This window comes from Podarcis melisellensis (assembly GCF_964234715.1).
Source record: "Podarcis melisellensis genome assembly, chromosome: 3".
NCBI lineage: Eukaryota > Metazoa > Chordata > Lepidosauria > Squamata > Lacertidae > Podarcis > Podarcis melisellensis.
This window is the reverse complement of record NC_138530.1, coordinates 84393626-84419022: the sequence shown is the minus strand read 5'-3', so window position 1 is coordinate 84419022 and position 25397 is coordinate 84393626. Positions and strand designations below refer to the sequence as shown.

Genomic DNA, 25397 nt, shown 5'->3' with positions numbered 1-25397 from the left:
TGGTTTTTATATGTATACAATATATGCTAAAGAGTGAATGGAATACGTATATGCTAAAGAGTGAATGGAATATGTATATGAACAACCAATTTAAAACTCAATAAAAAGGCATTAAAAATAGGTAGGAATGGGATGACAACAACAACAATAATAATAATAATAATAATAATAATAATAATAATAATATTTATACCCCGCCCATCTGGCTGGGTTTCCCCAGCCACTCTGGGCAGCTTCCAACAAAATATTAAAATACAATAGTCCTTCAGATATTAAAAGCTTCCCTAAACAGGGCTGCCTTCAGATGTCTTCTAAAAGTCTGGTAGTTGTTTTTGCCTTTGACATCTGGTGGGAGGGTGTTCCACAGGGTGGGCACCACTACCAAGAAGGCCCTCTGTCTGGTTCCCTGTAACTTCATTTCTCGCAGTGAGGGAACCACCAGAAGGCCCTCGTCGCTGGACCTTAGTGTCCGGGATGAACGATGGGGGTGGAGATGCTCCTTCAGGTATACTCGGCTGAGGTTGATGTTCTGTAAATGCTGTCAAAAACTTTGAATTCATGAGCAGCACTGAGTCCATATCAAGCTACTGGGCGTGGAAGCACCTAAAGGCATTTGTAGTATTGGCTGCCTCAGATGCCAGAATAATTTGGTCAGCCAAAGATACTATGAATCCTGATGTAGGAAGGATGGTGCTGTTTGCTGTTCTGCCTGTGGCAGCAAAATATCATGAGCTGGTTTTGGGGAAGAGAAGTGGTGAATGAAGTTCCAGTCCTTTAGAAAGATGAATACTAACAACATCAGTGAAATACCAAGGAGGGAAACCTATAGCAAGAACCTAAGTAAACTCAAATACAATGTTAGTAGTACAGTTACAAGTTGCTCTCATATCTTAGGGTTAGTCCTGAAAATACTGATTATTTGGCGTGGTTCATATGTTGTATGAAGATAAACAATGGTTTAATGCAGGCTCCTGCCTGGGGAGAAGATTTCAGCTACCCAATTGCACTCCCACTGCTGGTGTTTGAAGCCACGCAATGATGACATCAGACACAATCCGTATCTACCCTGCAGTTTCTTGAGCAATACTACTGTTTGATGCATTTCCCCTCAAACCAGCTTCCATCCAGTTTGAAAACGTAAGCCACATTCACTTCACCGTTAAACGGAGGTGTGTACATTTGAGAAAGCTGTTGCACATGTGCAGATGACAGCTTCAGGAATAGGACGGGTTTGGAAGGGTTCCAGGTGCAGGAGAACCAAAGAGGTAATGAACATTGGGTAAAGACAGCCCCACACCCACGCCTCTGATGTGCAAAGCAACATGCAAGCGTGACTTGAAATGCAGTGCGGGAGATAAGCACCAATTTGCATTTTCAGTCACTAATGTGGATATAGCCAGAGTGTCTCATGGGAATCCAGGTTACTTGTTTAGCTTTCTTTGGATTAACCATGAGCTATGCATGACCAAAGTTTGATCTTGGTTTATGGCTCTAGGTTTGTCTGGGAGAGCTAATCCATGAGCTCAGGTTCAGAAGACACACTAAATTATGGCTTAGCTCAGCTCGGTGCTGCAGCAAAATGACTGGGGGAGGAGTGAAATGGCTGCAATCTCCTCTCCTGGAAGCTAGATGTTCACTGAAGCCATGCTAAGCCATGGTTTGGCACAGCGTGACATGGGAACCAAATTTCTGACTCTAACAGGATATTTTCATGTCATCGTTATGCCAAAGCTCCCCTGATCTTCACAATCCCTGTTTCCAAATAAGAGCCTCACTTAAATGCTGTTTTTGTTTCTAATTCATGTGTACTGTGGAGATCACACTGGGGATCTGCATTATACAGGATAGGAGGATCAGAGGCAGCATCTGAATATTCCGCCTCAGACAGCAAAATGTTTTGGGCTAGCCTTGCTGAGGTGGTAGAATTCTGGATTGTACCACTTCACACTGCAGACATAGGGGTGTGAGGTGTTTCTCACACAGCTTAGATAAATATATAGTACAGGTCTCTCATTTATGTGCTAGTTGGATGTACAGGATTTTAAAGGAGGCAACATTAAAAATAGCTTCCCCTCCATCTGCAGTGGTGCAGTCCAGAATTCTATAACTTCAGTGTATGTTGTGTGATGGGTCACCACTGTATAACTAGCATCAGTGCTGCCTCTTTTCTCCTTGTATGGGGCATGGCTTCCAGGTGAGAGGATGTTGCTTCTGTGAAGGCTTGAGAGGCCTTCTAAGAGATGCTACTGTAACTGACCAGAACAACTTGTGACCCACCCAGCCAAATGCAACCCCTGCCCAGCACTGTAAAAGCAAGACAAGGGGTTGTCAAGAACAAACAAACAAACACCAACAAAACTGTGGGCCTGAGTACATGAATACTAGAATGTGTTTGGCTTGGTGAATCACATTTTGTCTAAGCTGGCTACTTTACACCCAAGCACATTGTGAGGCGAAAAATAAGTAGGCTTGCCAGGTGAATGGTAGCCAAATATGTGTTGAATCCATAAAAAGGGTAAGGGGGTGATGACTGTGTGATGTCTGAAAAATTACAGATATCAGCATCTCATACCATGTTCTACTCAGGAGGAGACAGCTTAGCCATGCTTGATGGTATGAGATGTCACAGTGTATATCTGCTCAGATGTAAGTAAATGAGTATTTACTCCCAGATAAATAGGTACAGGAACACAGTTCTGGTAAACCATACAGGGCACTGTAAAATATATTTTAACCCATCTTTACCTGTGACTTCCCATAAAAACTGGTTCCTCCACTGCACTGAGGCTTGAAAAGGCCTTCTAACAGCAGTGCAGGGAGAGGAAGGGTGAGTAGGGGTATTGCAGCCTAAATAAGGAGGCCTCAGAGGCTGCATCCTGCCAGTGGGCTTGTTGTTGTTGTTTAGTCGTTTAGTCGTCTCTGACTCTTCGTGACCCCATGGACCAGAGCACGCCAGGCACTCCTGTCTTCCATTGCCTCCCGCAGTTTGGTCAGACTCATGCTGGTAGTTTCGAGAACACTGTCCAACCATCTCATCCTCAGGGTTTTCCAAACTTGGGTCTCCAACTGTTTTTGGACTACAGTTCCCATCATCTCTGACCACTGATCCTGCTAGCTAGGTATGGTGGACAACTGGAGACCCAGGCTGGAGACCCAAGTCTGAGAAATCCCGCCCTAGCAGCTAACTACAATTGAATGTAGGGCTCATTCATTTTGTTGTTTAATGTGGATAGTAAGCTTCCTATGCCTCTACATTCTCCATTGCCCGTATGACATTCTGCTTTAAATCACTACGCTCCCACACTTTCCCCTCCCTCAATCCAATCTTTTTTCATACCTTCTCCTTGGTATGAGAAGACATGAATTGAGGAAGGGGAAAGCATGGGAAGGCAGTAATTTGGAAGAGAACATCATGTGAACAGCAGAGAATTAATGGAGGTATAGGGTGGATGAGCCCTTAGTTATCGCAACCTTGTACACCTATGCTTGTAGTCTTACAGAAACCCTAAGGCAGCTTCCAAAAACATAATGAATTAATAAATAAAACTCATTCATAATACTGCAGGATAATCAGCTTAAATAAAAAAATCGAGAAAACTTCACAGCAAGACACTAAGATACAAAGCAATTCTTGAAGATCCAAGTTTTCACTGGTCTCCAGGGGACAAGCAACACATGAGCAAGATTGGCCTCCTTTGATAGTTGTGGTGCCTAAAAAGGCTCTGTCTTTTTTGCCCACCCATTTGAAATAGCAGGATCTCAGATGCTGAGCAGAACACACAAAGTGGGTGAGGTTGCTTTTAAGAAGCCTGGCCCCAGATCATTTACAGCAGCCTTCACCAACTTGGTGCCCTCTAGAGGTGGACTACAATTCCCATCAGCGCCATTCAGCATAGCCATTCTGCCTGGAGTTCATGGGAGCTGTGGTCCAAAATATCTAGAGGGCTAATTTAGGGTCTTAATGGTAAGCCCTGGCACCTCAAATTGAGTCTGGAAACAAACTGGTAGCCAACAGCATTGAAACAATTTTTGAGTTCTATGCAATACCTGGCAAATTTCTGTCTGGCTAGGGCATTTTGAGCCTACTGAAGCTTCTAAGCCATCTTCAAGGGTCGCATCAGTGCCACACAGAGTACATTGTTGCAGTTCTACATACTGTGCGAAATTTTTGTGTTTGTTTTTGAGAAAAGAAGCGTTGGGAGAGGAAATTCAGAGTAACCAAGCGGTAGGAAGTAGGGCTGTTTAGCCCTTCTTCTGCTTGCAACATCTCTGTTCTAAATCACACACATAGCAGAACAGCTTCACCTCTTTGGGATTCAAGACTTACCAAACCATTTGGAATGGGGAAGTAGCTGGTGGTGAAAAGGCTAAGCAAACCTTATACCCGTTGCTTCCCTGCTTTTATATAATAATGAAGTGATGTGAACAGGTAGGCACCACATGAAAAGCACTCCCAGGTCAAGTTTGATGGCAGCAGCTCCAACTTTGGCTCCAGCCTGTGGGTGCCCAGTGCACGTGCCCCTTGCTGTAACATCATGGTGTCACATTGTGATGTCATGGTGGCACAGTGCAGGGAGTGTGCTCTGGCGCAGTGGTGACAACTGGGCTGGGGCTTGCGCCCCTGCCATGGGGCCTCTGTTGGGGTCTGCTGTGGCTGCAAATGCACCCCAGAAGCACGTCTGCAGCCGCTGTGGGCCCCAATTGAAGCCTCGCAGCCTGAGCGCTTCACTGGAGTGCCAGAGGTAAGGCGATGGTTGGCAGTGACAGGGGGCAGAGGCTGGGCAAAGGTTTTGTGGGTGCGCAGGCTCCCTGGAGTGGGTGCCACTGTTTGATGGTCTATGCACCAAAAAGCCCTTGTTGACTATGCCTTCTAGATGCTGTGCAAGTGCAATATACAGTATAATGAAGTAAATTCACGTGTCATGTGATTTCATACATCAAAGTGTTTTTCATGGAAGAAATGTATAAGCATCACTTAAGTATAAAATACAAAAAGGGATTTAATATTGATACAGGGCTACAGGTGGGGATGGTTTTTTTCCAAAGAAACTGGAGATATATTGGGCAAAGAGTACATTCTAAAAGTGAATGAAATGGGGCAAGTTATCTAAATATAAAGTTGCTTGGGGGAGAAAGCTAATTTATATTCTTCCGATTTGAATCCCCCCCTGCAATTCGAGTTCTGTAATTTTGCTGAATGTTTACAAAATGTAATGTGTAATGTTTTTCATGACTGAGTTGTGTGGCCCCAGAACAAAGGAGACCCACTTTCTCTGGTCTCATGGTTGTAATAGTGACAGCAAATGTACAGATAAGCATATGAGGCTGATAATTGTCCAAGGCAAACAAGTCAAAGGCTAACCTAGGATTTGAACAGAAAGTGTTTTCCTCCTTCCAGATAGGATGCTTTAGGCTCCAAGCCTAACCCCACTTATCTGGGAGTAAGCTCCATAGACTTCAACAGGAATTTCTTCTGAATAGACTGGGTTAATATTCTAGCTGCAACCAGCTTTTGTATTCTCCCGGTCAGCAATGCGAATGCAAGTTATACACAGTGGCTCTCATTTCCAGAGGGGGATCCATCTTAGTTGATTGCAGCAAAAACAACACAGAGTTTAACACATTTATGATGTGTTAAAGCTCTCTCCAAATCACCTGCAGATAATTTCATCACATCTGATGAAATGCACTCTGTTCCCCGAACGTTTATGCCATAATAATTGTGTTCATCTTTAAGGTGCTACAAGGCTCTTTGTCAGTATCCTTGGCTAGCATGCACATTTGATTTAAAACCGTCTCTTCATTTTTTGGCCCCACATAATCTTCACAAGCACACTGTACATAAAGGCGGTGTGCTACAGAGGTGGTGGTGGTGGTGGGGGAAACAACACAAAACCCAAGGTTTGATCCCAGGAAGCAATTGTTCTGGATTTCAGTGGAGCCTATGTTAAGTATGCTTAGGATTGCAGACTGAGCCCTACACACTTTACATCTACACCTGAATTCAGTGGGGCTCGCTACCAAGAAAGTGTGCAACCTGATCCTAAGCATGATCCTTCAAGCCACTCATTTCGACGGGGGGGGGATGGGGGCTATGTCGAATCAAGCATGCTTTAGGATTTAGCCTTGCTGCCTACTCCTAGTCCTGTTTTTAATCAGAAGAAGGGGGGCTGTTAGATTTCAGCAGGCAGGGGGAGGGGACCGCTTGCTCGCAGGTAAATAAATCCGAGTTGGAGAATCGCAGCCTCCAAGAACGAACAACAACAACAACAAAAACAACAACAACAAAATAAACCACCTTTGCTCCTTTAGATCTAAGTCCAGTGCTCCACCGCCTCGGTTGCAAGAAAGGTGCCCAGGAGGGGGGTGCACGCCCTGGAACGAAACGCTGCCCGTATTGTCTGTAAGAGACAGCCCTCAGCATCCCCCAGGAGTGGAGCAGTTTGGACTCCGCCTAACTGACACCGAACTCCCCTCCCTCCCACTCCGCTCCCGTGCTAGCAGCAGCAGCAGCAGCAGCAGCAGCAGTGGAGCATTTTAGCAGAGCAGCAGCAGCAGCAGCATCCGCCCTTCCCCTCCAGCCCTGACAGTGCACAGAGCCTGGGAGCTGTAATCCTGAGCTGGCTGGCTGGCTTTGCTGCACGGTCCTGCCTGCCTGGTCCTCGCCGCCGGAGAGGATGGGCTGCCCAAGGCTGCGGAGCACCTTCCCCAGCGCTTCCTAGGAAGGGACCAAAACAAAGGCAGCCCCTCCGTGACTAGCCAGCCCGGGCTGGGGTGGATGCGAGCGACCATGAAAGGCTGGGTCTCCTCCTCCTCCTCCTCCTCCTCTCGCTCTCCTGCCGTGGCTGCCTCTGCTGCTGCTTCTCCTGCCGCCGCTTCCCGAGAGCTGCTGGCTGCTGCTGATGATCAGAGGACTCCCGTGTAAAAGGAGGAGGAGGAGGAAGAAGAGGAAGAAGAGGCGGCGGCGGCGGAGGAGGAGGAGGAGGCGAGGCGTGCTCGGGCTGCCGCTGCCCAAAGGTGTCAAGGTGCTGGCGAGGCGAGGGGGGACATGGCTTCTTCTCCGGCTTCGCTGGGGCCCCGCGGCCCTCGCCCACCCACCGTGCCGCCTCCCATGCAGGAGCTGCCCGACCTGAGCCACCTGACGGAAGAGGAGAGGAACATTATTATGGCTGTGATGGACCGGCAGAAGGAAGAGGAAGAGAAGGAAGAGGCCATGCTCAAGTAAGCCAGAGGCCGGGCTGGCAGGCAGTCCTCCGCGCACTCCATTCATGCACTCCCTCCTTCGCCGCGGGAGGGAGGGAGGGAGGGAAGGTGGGGGAGCTGGTGCTCCCGACAGGGCGAGGAAGGAGAGGCGCTGAAGCAGAGGCAGACTTTTTATGAATGGCGCAAGGAGGGAGGGAGGGAGAGGGGTGCTTTCATGCTTGCTTGTGGGTCACACTCAGGGTACCTTTCCTCCACTCCTCATAGAACTTCCTATGCTCTTCCCTTGGAAACTCTTCCTGCACCTTCTTCCATGGCCTCTCCTAAATAACTGGCGTGGAGGGGGGGGGGGAGGCGATGCGTAAACCGGAAGGCAAAGGAAGGCGAGGTCTGTGAATGAATGGGGGGCCAAGCCATGTGTATGTGCTTCTGTAAGATAAGCTGGACGACAGGCATTCCTATTCCACCTTTAGGAAGAATTCCTCTGCGAATAATAATAATAACAACTCTGCCTATTTTGGGAGGGTCCGATGGGGTGGGGTTTCCCTAGGCAGAGTCTTCAAAAGTCCGTGCTGCCCCCACCTGGTTGAAACGGAGCCCAGCCCAGCTGCCGTGGGACTTTGTGGTGTGTGTGTGCCTTGTTGTTAACATCAACCACCTGCAGGAATTCTCCATTTGGGGTGGGTCTTTCTCTTCCCTCCTGCCTCCCTCCCTTTAAAACAATGGCAGCAACAACATTTTTCACTGGGGTGTGTTGTACCGAAACGGGGAGGAAGAGATGGCCAAGTATGTATTCGAGATACCAAGAGGCATTTTAACGTGATAAATGCAAAGAATTGCATGTCTCGCCACCTCACAAAAACGGTTGTGCATATATATATATATACCTGTTGGTGGAACTGGACAATTGACAGACTCCATGCCCTAGATCACAAGCTGCAAAAGGGTGTGTGTCTGTGTGTGCTTGTGTGTAAATCAGAGTGTTGGTAGATGCCATATTTGGGTGTTCTCCAGTCCATCCCTTCTCCTTTCCTCAGCCTCATTTTTTACCCCCATCTGATGCCTTACATGACTATATTTTCTATTCCTCCTGCAAATAAGTGTATTCGAGTCTAATGTGATCTCCAAATTGATATCTCCTGTATAAAAATAGATGTGTAGTTGGGCCTGTAAAGGGGGATCAGGCTTTTTCTTTATGCTCGAGGCCTGCTTTCTTTTTGGATGGAAAGGGCACACAACCCTTCTAGCTCATATTTAAGCTCCCCTATTGGTGTTCAAAACATTCCTTTTCCTCCCGGTGGATTTTCTGCTTCCATGTGTTTATTTGGAAGATCAGGTTTAGTGGCTTTCACGGAAGGTGTGTAAGCATATGGGGAAGCTTTTCTCTTTGGGTGGAATCCCAAACAATGACTTCTGAGGTGCAAGTTCTGGTGTTTGTTCCTCTCCTCTCCCCCCTGCTAGCAGTGTCATCTATAATAGATGGGAAATATGGAATCCCTGCAGGCTCTCAACTTCTATGCTGTCTACTGCGAGTGATGGAGCCCGGGGGGGGGGGCACAGCGTCAGTCTCTCATTGTGGTGTTGCCTCTTCCTCCTGTGATCTGCACTGGGGTTTGAATTTCTGCAGTAGTGGTGGCAGTTGCCACCATCAATTGCACAAATGTACACTAAGGCCCAGTAATTGGGAACGAAATGGCTCGACTTTGCTGCTGTTTAAGGGTTATGGTGCCGTGAGAACAGAAGGCAGCTGTTTGCAACCCTTGGGGTGTGGTTGATAATCTTGGGAGAGGAGAGGAATAGGAATAGCAGAGTGCATGTCAATGTAACAGTGAAAGTATGTCTTTATAAATAAAGATATGGAAAGATAACAGGAGAGCTGAAATGTTACAGATGTTTGGTCCATTCCCTTAACCCCTGCCTACTATTCACTTATAACTATTTAAACTTTCTGCTGCACCCTTTAAGACAGCACCCTACATCAACAGCCCAGCCCTAAACAGTGGCTTTGCTTCCTTGTGGCATGCTTAAGGCGGCATTGTATTGAATAGATTTCTAAAGGAGCGCTGCTAGTTTGTATTCTGCCTCCATTGACAAAAAAAAGGTCTTATTTGTGAGCCTCATGACAGCCTTGCAATATAGGTGAGGCTGGCAGAGGGTGTGAGGCCCAAGGCTATTTAAATAAAATTCTGCACCATGCTGCTGCTGGGAGCACTGGGGCAGCCAACCTGTGCTACACCTGCCGCAAGCAGCATAGCCGGTGGGTTTTGGTGGCACACCTGGGCCAAAGCAGGTGCGAGCCTGCCTAGAGCAGAGAGATAGAACTGCCCTCTTGCCTGCTTCTCTCCTGCTGCACTGCTTTCTGGCCAGCTATAGTAAAGATACATCGTCACTGAGGCATCATGGAAGAGCTTTTCAGGCACTGGAGAAGGGCTTTCCCAAGCTCCAGACTTGACTTGTGGCTTGCTTGCTTGAAAAGAAAACAAAAGAGAATATTTTGGCCACGATTGCTCTCTGCTCTGCCATTTTGGCCCTCAGTATTTAAAATCTATTCCAGGAGGTTGTAGTGGGAGCCTTCCAAGCTTTCGTTGAAGGAATTTGTGGACGCCTCTGGAAAGTTAACATCTGAACACAGCTCTTTGAGGATTGCACTTTAAAGCTAGATGAGTTTACGTTGCTCGATCAAGTGTTCAAAAGGGCTGTGGTACCGAAAGGAACTTCTTTCCGTTAGGCTTGTGCACCCACACATTTTGTTCAAAGCCACCTGAGTAATAATAAAGGTTCTGCTGCGTCAGGTATGGGAAAGTGGGCTTTCGGTTGGGCGTTTCCCTTCTGGAATCAAGAGCAATTCAGGAGAAGCTTGGCACATGGCAAAGTGGATAATGTGCTTTGTGCAGTAGGAAAGAGGGAGAACTTAGAATAGTATGCAAATAGGGCTGACAGCTTCTTACTAGCCCTGTTCCTTTAGCTTCAGGTCGATAAAAGTCCACCTACAAGGTGGTTTTTCTGTGGCATGGCCTGCCCCAAACGTGAGGTTATGGTAGGGATGAGGAACCTGGCACCCTGTGGATGCTGTTGGATTCCAACTCCCACCAGCCTCAGCTAGCCAGGGAGATGATGGGAGCCATAGTTCAACAATATCTGGAGGGCCACAAAGTTCTTGTTGAACTTATGTTATGTTATAACATTATGTTGTGTATATATATAACATTATGTTATATTGTAGGAAGCATTCCCTTGTGGTCCTTCAAGGAATAATGACCCTTGGAGAACAATAATTTTGAGGGAAAGAAGGTTTTACTTGAACTTTCATGGGCAGTCCCTTCTTTTTGTGGGAAAGAGGCTTGGGGAAATGACTATTCGTGGCAGTGTTGGAAAATAGCCAGGTGCGTTTTTCGACTGCTGTGGGTCCAGTTGCTACCACGTGAAGGTCTCTGGGTACCAGGGACTGGGGAAAGCAAAATGTCACTTAGAGAAGGATCTGAAATATTTCCCTTGAAGCTTGAATTTGTTTTATTTTGGATTGTTTTATTTGACAATTTTATGTGTTGTAAACCTCTTTGAGATTTGTTCTTTAAAATATAAAGCAGTATAGAAATGATGATGATAATGATAAATCTCATTGTGGTGGTGGGGAAACAGTTTAAGGTGCCATTTGGCGATTAGATTATACATCTGAGTTTCTAATGCTGCTTTTTGTCGCTGAGGTCAATGCTTTGTCAAGAAGCAAGTAAAACAATAACCGTAGCTGTCTCGGCCCATAAGAAACTGTTTGAATGGTTTTTATATATGAAATTTGTTTTATGTATCTTGTTGACGTTTTTCATGGTTAAAACACTTCAAGTTGTTTCGTAGGAAGTGGTTCATGAATGGAATGCAAATAAATAAATGAATATATAAATAAAGCAGCACAAATGAGGGGTGCAGGCTTTGGAGTTATCCAGAACTCTTCATCAGGCCATGGGAAGCAAAGTAGGAAGGGAGAGACCGTGGCTGGCTGTAGTACCATGAGTCTACATTTGGTAAGAGTCTGCAGGCAAAATGTGGGAGGAGGTAGCATCATTCAAGTGGGGCTTTTTTGCAGAGCACTGAGACCTGCGGGTATAGGGCGGTATATAAATTCAATAAATAATAATAATAATAATAATAATGTCACGGCCACCCAGGACGGGTCCCAGCTCACAAGAGACCTCACTCCGTTGCAGTTTATTTACAGGAAAAGTTTATTGAAGATTTCTGCTTCTCGTACAGTTCAGCATCGTGGCCGTACGTCTGTCACGTTAGACCGCTGAAGTCCCCTCTGACTCCTCCCCTCTTCCACACCAACTTAATAGCCTGGCTCTAGACCACCTCTTCCTCTCCTTTCTTTTCCGCAGGGTCTTCCTGCCCCCCTGGGTTCCCTCTCTCCGTGACTCGCCTGAGGCTGAATCCTCTGCCGCCTCTTCCCCCCTCCTTCTGGCTTTAGGGCCGGGCTCCTCCCCTGAGCTCTCTCCACTTCCGCGCGCCTCTACGTTTGAACTTGGCGCGCGTACGTTGCTGCTGACCTTTCTTTCGACCGCTACACCACCCCTTGTTCTGCTCTCCACCCTTTCCGGCTGAACACCTTGCTCCAACCCCCTTTCTCTGTTCTCTCCTAATCCTGCTCCCTCCGAGAGGCTGACGACTCCACCCCCTTTACTCCGTTCCGGCTGAGACGCCTCTTGCTGCGTCTGTCTTCCACTGGGCTCCTCTCCGCTTCTCCCTTCTCCTCCCTTTTGCTTGATTAAGGTAACCCCCTTTTGAGAATCCTCTGACTCGCTGCTCAGACTCGTGGATTCCCTCAGAATTCCGTCATCTTCTTCCTCATCCTTCTGCCCCTCCTCCCACTCGCTCTCCGTCTCCTCTGTCATCTCCTCCTCTCTCCCAGAAACCCTGACATCCATCCCCCCCTCGAAGCCCCCCCTTCCCCCCTCCCGCTCGCCGGGTGCAGGTTGAGGAAAACGTGGTTCTTCCGGGGTCGGTTCAGGATACAAGTTGTCCACTTCAACGTTCTCCTCTGTCATCTCCGTATATGTGTGTTCGAACTCGGGTTCCCCACCCACAGACCTCACCGTCTCTTCCTCCATCACTGCTTCTCCTGGCGCTGCCTGCCAAGGACCTACCATCCATCTCTGACTCCATGCCTCCCTTGGCTGATCCACCCACCAACAAGGGCCTGTCTCCTCCCCCCCCAGTCTCGGATCCCTGGTCGGGCTTGTTTCGGGCGTATGGCCCTCGGGTGAGGAGAAACCCTCGAACGTGCTGTCTGACAAAGTGGGCGTGAAAAGCCAATCATCAAAATACTCCTCGGGCATGGGCTTGTGCGGAAAAAGTGCATGGAACTCCTCCTTCAACAGGGGTTCGTCCAACGCGTAACCCGGCACCCAGCTATTGGCAGAGGCCGGAGTGCCTTCCCTGGCTAGAAAATATTCAACTCCCTCCTCCCCCCATCTCGAGTCCAGTATCTCTGTGACCTCGTTAAGAGGTTCTGGTCTTGGCGATTCCCCCCCCTCAGGCGCCCTCCTACGTGGCTCTGGGAGTGCTCCTGACTCTTGAAACCTGTGTGGGGTTTTGTAGGGAGTGAGCACCGACCTATGAAAGACCGGGTGCACCCTGGAACCCTCCGGAAGGGCTAGACGAAAAGCCACCGGATTGATCTTAGCCTCAACTTGATATGGCCCTAGCTGCCTGTGTCCTAACTTCTTCTTGGCCAATGACCTGGCCGGCATCGCGTGGGCTGCTAACCACACCCAGTCCCCAATCTGGATGTCCTCTCCCGCCCTCCTGTGCTTATCGGCCTGCACCTTATACGCCTGTTTTGCCAGCTCCAAATGTCTCCGCAGCTCCTCGTGCACCTCTTGCAACTCCGCTGCAAACTGGTCGGCATCTTGAGGCCCCCCCCCTCCTGGTGCCGCAAATCTCGGGAAGGTTCTGGGATGACGGCCATTGTTCGCGAAGAAAGGCGTCACCCCGGTGGATGCGTGTTTCGTGTTGTTGTAGGCGAATTCAGCCATCGGCAGATAGTCCACCCACGCCGCAGGTCGCTGGTTGGCGTAGCACCGCAGGTACTGCTGCATGATCGCGTTGACCCTCTCCGCTTGACCGTTGGTTTGTGGATGTCTTGCCGATGTCAGGTTGATTTTGACGTGCAAGATGCCCAGAAGCTTTCGCCAGAAAGTGGAAACAAACTGGCGCCCCCTGTCGGACAAGACGGACTGCGGAAGTCCATGCACTCTGAAGACGTGATCGATGAAGAGCTTTGCGGTCTGTTCTGCCGTCGCCACCTTGGCACAAGGGATGAAATGCGCCATCTTGGTGAACAAGTCCACCACCACTAACACCGCCGTCTTACCTCTGGAGCTGGGCAGGTCCGTAACAAAGTCCAACGCTACCCTCTCCCACGGTTGCTGCGGTGTCTCCAGCGGTTCTAGCAATCCCGCCTGCTTCTGGTGCACTGGTTTGGACCTCTGGCAGATATCACACCTGGCGACGTAGTCCGCCACCTCTCCTCTCATCTGGGGCCACCAAAAGTCTCTAGCCACCAACTCCATCGTCTTCTCTTTGCCGAAATGGCCTGCACTAGGGGCGTCATGCAATTGTTGCAGAACCTTGGCTCGAAGATCGTCGGTGGGCACGTAAAGGGCACCCTTACGAGTCAAAAGTCCATCTTGCAATTGGAACTCATCGTTGTCTCGCGACCCTCCGCGTAGCTCCTCCATCTTGGACTGTGCAAACTGATCCCTTTGCAACGCGCGTCGCACCGCGTCCAGGTCGACTGCGATGGTAGCGCACGTCCACGCCTGCGGTGCGAAAATGTGCTTTGCTGCGATTGGAGCTGCTTCCTCCAAGTATTGCGGCTTTCGGGACAGCGCGTCTGCAATAACATTGGAGTCTCCCGGGATGTATTCTATTTTGAAGTCGAAATCCGCAAAGAACTCCGCCCAGCGCATGTGTCGCTGGGTCTGTAACTTAGCCGTCCGCCAATACTCTAAGTTCTTGTGATCCGTGCGGACTTGCACCGTGTGCTTGGCTCCTATTAAGAAGTGTCGCCACGCTTTGAAAGCTGCATGAATGGCCAACAACTCCCTGTCCCATATGGTATAATTGCGCTCCGTCTTGCTGAGCTTCCGGGAGTAGAACGCACCCGGTCTCCAGTTGCCTTGTGAATCCTCTTGCAAAAGGACGGCCCCAACCGCTCTGTCCGACGCATCGGTCTCTACCCGCATGGGTCTGCCGGGATTCACGTGGAGCAGCTGCTCTTCGGAGGCGAAAAGACCTTTAAGCGTCCGGAAGGACCGCTCCGCTTGTTCGGTCCAGACGAACTTCTTCTTCTTGGAACTGAGGGTGTCAGTGATAGCCGCCGTCGCGTTCGCAAAACCTTTAATAAACTTGCGGTAAAAATTGGCAAAGCCGATGAACCTCTGGACCTCTTTCCGATTTCGAGGGCTTTTCCAGTCCAACAGCGCTTGAACCTTAGCCCTGTCCATGGCCAGTCCCTCGTCGGACAACTTGTAGCCAAGGAAATCAACCTCTCTGACATCAAACTGGCATTTTTCCAACTTGGCGTACAGCCTGTGGTCCTTCAGCCTCTGCAGGACCTCCCTCACGTCCTTATCGTGATCCTCCGGCGATTCCGAGAAAATCAGGATATCGTCGAGAAAGCAGACACACTTCTTGTAGAGGAGACCTGCTAGCACGTGGTGCATAAATGCTTGAAAAACGTGGCTGCCATTTTGGAGACCGAAAGGCATGACTCTGTATTCGTATGTGCCCAGAGGGGTGAACATGGCGGTCTTCCACTCATCTCCTTTCCGGATGCGGATGAGATTGTAAGCTCCACGTAGGTCCAGCTTGGTGAAAATCTTGCCCCTCCTGACGGTCGCTAAAAGGTCGTCAATCTTGGGCATGGGGAAAGCTTTGGGCTTAGTCAAGCTGTTTATGAACCTGTAATCCACTATAAGCCTTTTTTGGGGCGTGTTTTTCTTCTTCACAAAGAACACAGGGCTGCCACCCGCTGCTTTAGATTCCTGGATGAAACCTCGCTTGAGGTTATGGTCTATGAACTCCCGAAGCTCTTGCATCTCGTCTTCCGACATGGAGTACAGCTTGGCAGCAGGCAGTTGCGCCCCTGGCACTAAATCAATCGCGCAGTCGTAAGGTCTGTGAGGCGGCAACTTGTCAGCTTCCTTCTCACAGAAAACCTCCAAGAAGTCCTGGTACTTGTGAGGCACTGTTTGCACCATACCCAGATGCAACTGCTGCTCGGCTTCTCCTCCCTGATCGGTCTGAAAGCAATGCTGAGCACAATACGATGAACAAAAGGTGATCTGCCGCTGGTACCACGCAACCGCGGGACTGTGCCTCTCCAGCCAACTCATGCCTAACACGATGGGTGTGTCCGATAAGTGGGTGACATTGAAACTAATAAGTTCTCGATGGTTGCCAATCTGCATCATCATGGGAGGGGTTTGCTGCACCACTTGCCCCCCCAGCAACTTCCTGCCGTCTACCGTGACCACGTTTAGAGGCGTCGTTGCAGGCAGGAGCGCCATGTTGTGCTGCTTAACGAACTGCAGTCCCACGAAGTCGGCGTTGCTTCCCGAATCGATCGTTATTGGAACCTCGAGGAGTCTCCCATCAGGCAACTGGAGTGTTGCTGTGAGCAGAACTGCCGGTCTGGGAGGCAAAGGGTCCACGCTCTGCAGTGATGCTGGGGGCTTGTCTACAGATCCGCCTGGCTGAGCCCCAGTAGCTCTGCTTCCAGCCAGGCACTGTCGTTTCCCTGAAGCTGCTCCCCTGGTTGCATCTCTGCTGTTACAGTTGCCAGTGCTGCAGTGTGCTTCTGGAGCCTCTGGGGGCATTCTTTCGCCATATGGTGCGCACTGTCACAGATGTAACACTTCCTGGTTCCTCTAGGAGGCTTCGCTTTGGCTGCACCAGGGACAGGGCTCTGGGATGGCTTCTGAGCCCTAGCACCACCAATCTCCATCGGCTCCTCGCTGTCCTTCCCCATTGGCGAGGGGTGCGCACGGCTGAAATCCCTGTGCACAAAAGGGAGAGTCCTCGCTTGCGCACGCGCTTGGGGCCCGTCCTCCTCGTGCCACGGACGTCCCTCATGTCGAATTCCAACAGCTAAAGCCCGTTGCACCACGTCTTCTAGGGTCTGGGGTCTGTCCCCCCTAGCGATCTCATCCTTGATGGGGGGGCTCAATCCCTCCCAAAAAGGATCTCTGACCGGCTTACTGTCCTTTGGCCAATCTAAGGCGGTGAGCAATGCAAAAAATTTAGAGTGGTATTGGCGCACAGTCGCTTTCCCCTGCCTCAGCCCGTGCATTTGACGGCGCGCAATGTCCACATCCACAGAGGATTGAAAACAAGAATCCATCGCTTTGATGAACGCAGTTGAATTGCGACGGGCCGGTCCATCTTCGCGCCACAGATTGCGTAGCCAAGCCCTGGCCTCCCCATGCAGGTGCGAAACAATGAACCCCACTTTCTCCTCCTCATCTTTAAAATCGTGACGGAGTAAATGCAGTGCATATACGACGTCCGCTCTGAAATTGGGATAGTCTTGCAAGTTGCCATTAAAATGCGGAACCAGGGCACCCCCCCTCCGTCCAAGCGCAATGCCCTCCGCTCTGGAACCTGGGGCCCCCGCCCTGTCCGCGTGTTCCCACCTTGCCTGTAAATCCTGGCACGTCTTCTCCAAGTCGTCATTCTTCTTCTGCGAAGCAATGACTGCCGATGTGAGAGCGGTAACCTGATCCCGCAGTGCAACCAGCTGCTCCTCAGCGCTCATGGCTGCTCCCGTTCGTGAGCTTCGCAAAAAAAATTTTTTGCTTTCAGAGAGGGGACTTACTGTCACGGCCACCCAGGACGGGTCCCAGCTCACAAGAGACCTCACTCCGTTGCAGTTTATTTACAGGAAAAGTTTATTGAAGATTTCTGCTTCTCGTACAGTTCAGCATCGTGGCCGTACGTCTGTCACGTTAGACCGCTGAAGTCCCCTCTGACTCCTCCCCTCTTCCACACCAACTTAATAGCCTGGCTCTAGACCACCTCTTCCTCTCCTTTCTTTTCCGCAGGGTCTTCCTGCCCCCCTGGGTTCCCTCTCTCCGTGACTCGCCTGAGGCTGAATCCTCCGCCGCCTCTTCCCCCCTCCTTCTGGCTTTAGGGCCGGGCTCCTCCCCTGAGCTCTCTCCACTTCCGCGCGCCTCTACGTTTGAACTTGGCGCGCGTACGTTGCTGCTGACCTTTCTTTCGACCGCTACACCACCCCTTGTTCTGCTCTCCACCCTTTCCGGCTGAACACCTTGCTCCAACCCCCTTTCTCTGTTCTCTCCTAATCCTGCTCCCTCCGAGAGGCTGACGACTCCACCCCCTTTACTCCGTTCCGGCTGAGACGCCTCTTGCTGCGTCTGTCTTCCACTGGGCTCCTCTCCGCTTCTCCCTTCTCCTCCCTTTTGCTTGATTAAGGTAACCCCCTTTTGAGAATCCTCTGACTCGCTGCTCAGACTCGTGGATTCCCTCAGAATTCCGTCATCTTCTTCCTCATCCTTCTGCCCCTCCTCCCACTCGCTCTCCGTCTCCTCTGTCATCTCCTCCTCTCTCCCAGAAACCCTGACAAATAATAATAATAATAATAATAATATGATGATGATGATGATGGTCATGATGAATGTATGCTGCTGCTTCCTGCATTGTGCTTTAAGACTCTTACTAGATGTACTCATGGTGCTACCACCAACCAGTTTTTCTCTTTCTCTTTGTCTTCCCCTGTACCTGCCCTTCCTGGTTTGCATGCAATTTATCCTGATGAAGAGCTCTGGGAAACTTGAAAGATTTCACACCAGTTTGTGATAACAAAACTAAAACAGGTCGCCAGGCTAAAGATGAAAAGCCACTGATTGAGGCTGCAACCCTATGCCCAGTTTTTGGGGAGCAAGTCCCATTGAACTTAGTGGAACTTAAGTTTTGAGTGGAGACATGTTAGATGGTGCTGTGAGCCAGTCTTCCAATGAGTCAAAAGTCAGTAACAATGCACTCTTGCATTCACTTATTGGCACCTCTTACAATGCCCAAAGCTGCTGCTGTTCTGGATTACAAAAATAAAAACGATGCTCTCCGGCCATATATCCTACGTGGCCTTTCCACAGACTCACCCAAATCATATATTTTAGCGAAGGTGTGATTCTCCTGCTAGTAACTGTGTCAGTGGCATAATGCAATATCCCACCTGCCTGCCCTTAATAGAGAAGGAGTGGCTACGCTTTTGTCTCCCTTAACAATTGTCTAGATATTTATTTCTGTGCAGGTGGCTATACTGCTCCTAAAGAATTAAACAAAACTAAGCGAAACTGAAATAGCAGAGGCATGGGAGTGCTGCAATGCTAATTCCATTCATCTAGGAGTAAGCCCCCATTGAATTCAGCAGGTCTTAACTTCTGCACAGACAGGTTGTGCTTCTAGTCATAGAGAATACTGTATCAAGTTGTTACCAGAGACACCTAGGCAACCACATCTAGTGCATCAGTGCCAACAGCAATAAAAGGGGGGAAAACATTATAGTATTTTGTACCTGGGAAAAACGAACTTCAAAATGCGTTGGCCCTCCAATTAAAATGGCACCTTAAGAGGAGGCAGCAGGTTGTGTGCAGCAAATAAGGATAGAAATGCAGTAGGAGAAACAAATGAAATAAACTGAAAAATGTAGAGAGCTTTGCTGGCTTATTGTTAGCAGAGAAAAATCCAAACAGGGTAGCAACTTAATATGCAATTAATATGCACCAACGTGCATTAATTATTATTAATTTAATTTAACAATTTAGATACCACGTAATTACAACTGTCTGAAAGCAGTGAACTCAATAAATACAATAGAGATACATTTTTTTTTAAAAAAAGTCTCCAGTAGGCACTGGAAGTTCAATATTTATTCATTTCATAAAACTTATACACTGCTTGATTGTTTTTTGGGGGCCTATCTGATCTGAGCTGCAAGAAAGTTCTACAACACTGGCTTGGCTCCTGATGGAGGCATGTATACATAATATATACATAATTTTATTTGTATGCTGCCTTTCCACAATTCAAACCATGCTCAAGGTGGCTTACGACATAAAAAAAATACTTAATGTGCTTTGTAGATTGACCTGTGGACCTCCAGAGGTCTTTGACTTCCAGTGGTCAGGGATGATGGGAGTGGTTGTCCAAAATGCCTGGAGGTCACCAGGAGAGGGCTGGTCTAGTTATTCTATATTGCATGTTGGCCCACTTCACTCCAAGAGAAACCAAAACCTCAGGGGGAAAACAGAAAAGTGTGTGTGTGTGTGTGTGTGTGTATCTTCAAGGATTTCCAGTGTTTTTTCAGCCAATGGACACATTTGGATTTTTGAGTGCTGTGGGCAGACACCACCCGCTCCCCTCAAGAGACAGAAAGGAAGAGAGAGTGCTTGCACACACATCAGTTCCCCAGGAGATCTGGGTAGAATTCAGATATTAACCTGAGCCTTGAAAATAATGTAAGAGGCGAAAGGGAAAGTGGGTTAAAGCATCACTCTTCCAACTTCCTCTTTCACCTCTTTCAAAAGAGAAAAAGGTAACAACTCAGCACCTACAAAGAACTTGGTGCTCTGGCCATTGTCTCAACACAGGTTCCTACTCAGAAGCAGAAAGGAAGGAAGGAATTCCAGATGACAACTACTGCTGGTGTAGCAAAGCGAGCAGCCCCATCCTTGTATTGTGGTGTCTTCTTGTGCCATAGCATCAAAAAATGGGCTAGTAAAAGCTTCGTTTTCCTTTGGTGCTGGTTGTCGTTTTAGCAAGGGGATCTCAAATGATGCAGCAGATCTCCACTGAGATATCTGACCTCACAATATGGCTTAAAGATGTTCAGAGGCAGTGGGTATATTTATTTTCTGCTGTTAAGTACAAAGCCTACACCAGGAAAATCTGTAAACGCGGCTGTTTTCAGTAGTGTTCAACGCTTCCTTCAGCTCCTTCCAAGTGAAGTCAGTTGGCGTTTTTACCAAAGGCTGCACTGGGAGCAAAGTTAGGTCAATGCTAAGTGCTCTGGAAAACCCCATCCATTACATTTGGGGACGGTGACTCTAAGGCACTTTTATAACTTGTGATGTTAATTCTTAGTGACCGTAGACGAAGCAATCCTGCATACAAGGGATAAGGGCAAAAATGGTTGATGTGTTATGTTTTGAAGATACCCCTGAATCTTTTGAAATTATTTGCCAAGGTAAATACAGATTAGGATTATAACTATATGAAAAGTTGTTTATATTGTATACTGCTAGAGATTTAAAAATATTAAGTGAGCTATAAATGTTAAATAAATAAATGGAAATCAAAAACATGCATGCACACAAATGATATAGAAGCCAAATGCAGAGGGTAAAGCACAGATGTTAGCTTTTTCTAATCTATGATTTCAGCCAACATATCTTCTTTCCCCTTCATATTATCCCTAATGTATACTTGGAGGAGTATATCACCAGTAAGCCTAATCTTACAGTCTACTTCAGTAAATGTAATCTGCCACTGCATAAACTCATTTTAATATTGCGTTTTTTAAATTGCTGTAACCTGCCCTGGTACCTTATGGTGAAGGATGGGTAAGAAATGGAATCACCACAATCTCCCTATGGATAACAGATAGCATTATTTTATTACACATTAATCTTTGTGGTGGCAATTTACTGTAATGGATCATTTCTGTGTGGATTGATCAACGTGTAATGTGCGTTGTGGCGTTCTGTATATGATGCATATAATCACATTCAGTAATTCAGGACCTAGAAAGATGTTGAATAACTTTATAGATAGATAAAGACACGAGTGAGAGGATGCTGTAGGAGAGTTTCAGCCAGTGTATATCCCCCTCTTATTGTTTAAGATCATAGGTCATAGCTGTGATTTTATTTGTTTGTTTTATTATTGCCTGCCCTTTACATTATTTAAACACAATAATAAAAAGTTTAAAAAACAAATAACCCTTAAAATCACAAAATAAGGTGGGTCCTAAAAATATACTCAAGTGTCAAATGCCAATGTAAAAAGGCACATTTTCAGTGCTGTGGGGTAGGAGCACCACAGCTTAGGAGCTACACCCATTCAGCAGAGCCTCTGAGGGGCTGAGCAGGTCCAGCACCTCAGCTCTGCTTTCCTTTGCATGCTGATTGCAGCATCTGGGCTTGACGAGGCATGAGACCCTCACCTGTTCTGAACCTACTCTAGCTGAGGACTCATAGACCTCCTCCCAGAGCTAGCGAGCTCCACTGGGCCAGCTAGGGAGCTGGGCTGTGAGCCCTTGTCTGCATCAGCCTCCTGAAGCATCCCTCCGGCTGCTCCCTAGGCCTCAGAGCCCGCTGTGTTCATGGGGACAGGAGTCACTGTGGTGATGGGTCCTGCTGCTCTGGTTCCTGTGCACTGACCTCTATCCCCTTGCCATTCTCCATCACCCTGTATTTCTTCTCCAACCCCAGCTTGACCCAGTGTGTCCCAATCCCTGCTATACCCCTCGCTGGGATCATCTTCCTCCCCCTCCCCATAGTCCTGCCAGTTCATGACACTCCATCATGTTGCCTCTTACATGCATTGTTTTCTAAACTAAAGAGCCTCAAATTTTGCAACCTTTCCTCAGAGGGGAGTTGTTGCAAGCCTTTGTCATTTGGGTTGCCCTTTTCTAAACCTTTGCCAAACTCTGCAATATCCTTTTTGAGGTGAGGCAATCAGAATTGTACAGTTTTCCAAGTGCAGTCGTACCATAGATTTATATGGCATTATGAAATTGACAAGTTTATTTTCAATCCCTGATTATTTATTTTCAATCCTTGATGATTCCTAACATGGAGATCACCCTTTTCACAGTCACTGCACACTGATTTCCCAACCAGTTACTAATTGATGGCAGGACTTTGCCTTTTCTTCCATAACTGCTAAGCTCACTCAGGAGTCTTTGCTGAGAGACTTTGTCAACAGCTTTTTGAAAGTCAAAATACCCAGTGTCTATTGGATAAGCACCAGTAGCGTTTGCACTTGCAGGCAGGCATCATGAAAAGGACAAGAGAAAATGGCTTAAAGAGAAGCAAATTGCATTTTTAAAAAAAGACTATTTAAGCTGAAAAGCAGCTTGCCTTTTCAGCAGTGGAAACCAAGGGAAGAGAATCAAGTTTCAGAGTGGGACACATGTGACTGAAGAAGTCATTGCTCCTTCTACCAGCTGGAGCCTCATATTTTCTCCTTTGACAGGATTTCATTATCCCAGGTGGTGGTCTTTCCCAGCCCAGCTATGAATTCTTCTTCAAGGGAGATGTTAGACATTGAACATATAAGATGTTCTGGACTTGAAGTGTGTTCTCTGCCATTGCATCATGGTCTATTTCCAGTCTTTGAGTGAGGTGCCAGAAAGTTTCCTGCTGAATGTTTGCAGGACCAGCCTCACCCTGCACTTTAAAGCTTTATAGCAGTCAGGATCCGAGCACCCAAAAACCCAGCCTATCTTAGTGGACCATGATGGCTGTAGGGTTGTGGGTTTTTTTGTCTCTTTAAAAGACAGCTGTAGGACAATATGAACAACACACAGGTATGACACAATGACTTGAACCTCCAGGAGCTCTGTGCTATGCACACAAGGACTTTGCAGATGAATGGGTCCTTTGGAAGCAGCTGCAGTTTGAGGTCCACATAGGTCTGATCAGTGAGGAGAATGAAACTTATTTTTGTCTCCTTCGAGACAGCCCGCTTTCGGTCAGTGAACGCAATGAGCTGAAGATGCTACCCGCAGTAGACCGGAAGCCAAAGACCTCTGTGTCAACTATTTCAATTCTGATGACAACTCCAGAGGCCTGCAGTTCCCTAAAGTGCCATGAAACAGTGGAACTAAATAAATTCTATACAAGGCATTGGCTACAATATATATTACAAGGCATTGGCTACAGTGGTTCCCAACTCTGATGAGGACCCCCTTTTTCACACTAAAGAATTTCATGGACACAATACATCCACGCTTATTGTTGTAATTTTAGGCTCCATTAACTGAGAAAATGCATACCAACAACAAACTATTATGAACCTAGTAATGGTTTTAAATGGCTTTGCTTTTTATCAATCATAACAACCACCTACATATGTTTGAAGAACAGTACAGTACATATACATTCTATTGAAAAATAGTTGTGCATATATGTTTGAGACATAATTTATTTTAGTCAGCCTTCAGTGAAAAGATATTGTCCCATCGCATGTGTTAGAATAATATTCAACTGTCGGTATGTAGTTGGAGTTGGGGCAGCCTAAGGTAGCAAAATGTCTTGGGCCAGCCCTGTAACCAGAAGTAGAGTTTTATGGAAAATTACTGTGCTCAGACTTCTTTAATTTTGTGTATTTTGCACCTACCTGGCTCTGGTTGGTAAATCCTGGGGCTCTAGTAAAAAGTAGTAGTAGTATATTTGACAAATCTAAGGTCATCACTTAACCCTTGCACAGCTTATTTTAGAAATTAAACTTGTATGAGGTAATGAGGAAAGACAGGAGCTCTGTATGCCTTTTGCACAAGTATTTCCACAGTACTGTATATGTCCCCCCCCGCCCCCCGGCTATGACTCTTTCGTTCCTAGGGGGCTACACTGTGCAAAATGCGCATCTTGGTAGATAAGAGAGGTGGCCTGGAGTTTGTGTGTGTGTGTGTGAAATTTGTGCATAGGGTTCGCTCATAACTCCAGAAAGTGTCAATCTGTATTGACTGTGCTTGTTATTGGGGAGGAACAGGGTCAAATGGCAGAATGTGAACCACTGAGGTTTCACTAAGGGCTCATTCTTTCCCCTTTTTTAAAGCATGTTCTCTCCCATCTTGGCCTCATACAGTTACAATGACTAAGCCTTCGTGCACAATTTGATGAAACTGAATGCTCTGATCCTAAGCCTTGCTGCAACAGCACAGCACACTTAGGAGGGGATATATTTAGAAGTGTGCTTGCACAGTGTCACAAGCTGTGATGTTATTTCGCAAGCAGAGATGCCAACACAAATAACAGAGCATATTAGGTCATTCTTGATTGTAGATTTATTTGTTCCTTTAAAAATACCCTGATTACAGAAATATTCATACTTGAAACCTGCACGGCGTTTCAGCATCCGTGATTAGTAGTCAGATGCCTCACCCACTGGAAGGTTCTGTTTTGAATATTGGCTATTCAAATCATCATCATCGTCATCATCTTGTTTATATGGCATGTTTGTACATTTTATTGCTTTGTCTTGTGTGGGAAATCAGGCAGCTGAGGTTGGCCTTGTTCAAAACAGAGGATTCTGGAGAGCTCTGCCATATTGTGTCATGGACTGGTTGGATGCAGAGGAATAGTGGGAGGAACCAGCTGGGGAATAGCCAAGGGACGAAGGCTCAGAGCTGAGGAAGTGGTGGTAGAACAACGATCAGTAGTCAGAGGGAGAAGACTGGAAAGAGGTAACAGGGCTTAGTGAGCTGGGCGAGTCAGTGGCAGAGAGAGGTCTAGAAACAGAGGCAGAAGCTGAAGCAGGCCAGTGGGAAGAGGGAGGCCAAGAGGTAGAGGTGAGTCAGGCTGGTGAAGAGTCATAGGTGTCTCCTGCTGCTGCTGCTGCTCCCCCCCCCCCAAGTGACTCGCAGAACCAGAAGAGGCTGAAACAGGCAGAACAGTGACAGGCTACATGAAGGCACAGTCTCTGATTGCTTGGGAAAAGCCCTAGAGAAGAGGGGACTCAGACGATCATGGGGATTTCAGTCTCAGCAACTGATTCATGGGGCCAGACCTACCGGGATGAGCAGCTGTGCTCATTAGCCAAGCCTGTGAATAATAATAATAATAATAATAATAATAATATATTATTTATACCCCGCCCATCTGGCTGGGCCTCCCCAGCCACTCTGGGCGGCTTCCATAAAAACCAAAAATACAGTAAAATCACACGTTAAAAACTTCCCTGAACAGGGCTGCCTTAAGATGTCTTCTGAATGTCAGGTAGTTGTTTATTGCTTTGACATCTGCTGGAAGGGCGTTCCACAGGGTGGGCGCCACTACTGAGAAGGCCCTCTGCCTGGTTCCCTGTAGCTTTGCTTCTCGCAATGAGGGAACCGCCAGACGGCCCTCGGCGCTGGACCTCAGCGTCCGGGCAGAATGATGGGGGTGGAGACGCTC

At 47.8% G+C, this 25397-nt stretch overlaps 2 protein-coding genes across 55 annotated transcripts in view; one reads left to right on the top strand and one right to left on the bottom strand.

Annotated features, from left to right (window-relative positions):
- Nucleotides 1-6409, bottom strand: part of ASRGL1 (asparaginase and isoaspartyl peptidase 1) — a 74157-nt gene extending 67748 nt beyond the window's left edge. For 3 of the 5 annotated variants that reach the window (XM_081904926.1, XM_081904920.1, XM_081904927.1), the window contains exon 1: nucleotides 6299-6409. The gene's annotated coding sequence lies outside the window, so the exon portion shown is untranslated. The remainder of the gene's footprint in view (nucleotides 1-6298) is intronic. The other 2 variants (XM_081904925.1, XM_081904924.1) reach the window with 2 other exon arrangements.
- Nucleotides 6410-6549: 140 nt separating this feature from the next.
- Nucleotides 6550-25397, top strand: part of RIMS1 (regulating synaptic membrane exocytosis 1) — a 240428-nt gene continuing 221580 nt past the window's right edge. For 45 of the 50 annotated variants that reach the window (XM_081904837.1, XM_081904836.1, XM_081904842.1 and 42 more), the window contains exon 1: nucleotides 6553-7221. In XM_081904837.1, the coding sequence (XP_081760963.1) occupies nucleotides 7049-7221 (173 nt within the window). In that variant the 5' untranslated portion in view covers nucleotides 6553-7048. Of the gene's footprint in view, nucleotides 7222-25397 lie in introns of all 50 variants that reach the window. The other 5 variants (XM_081904834.1, XM_081904832.1, XM_081904806.1 and 2 more) reach the window with 3 other exon arrangements.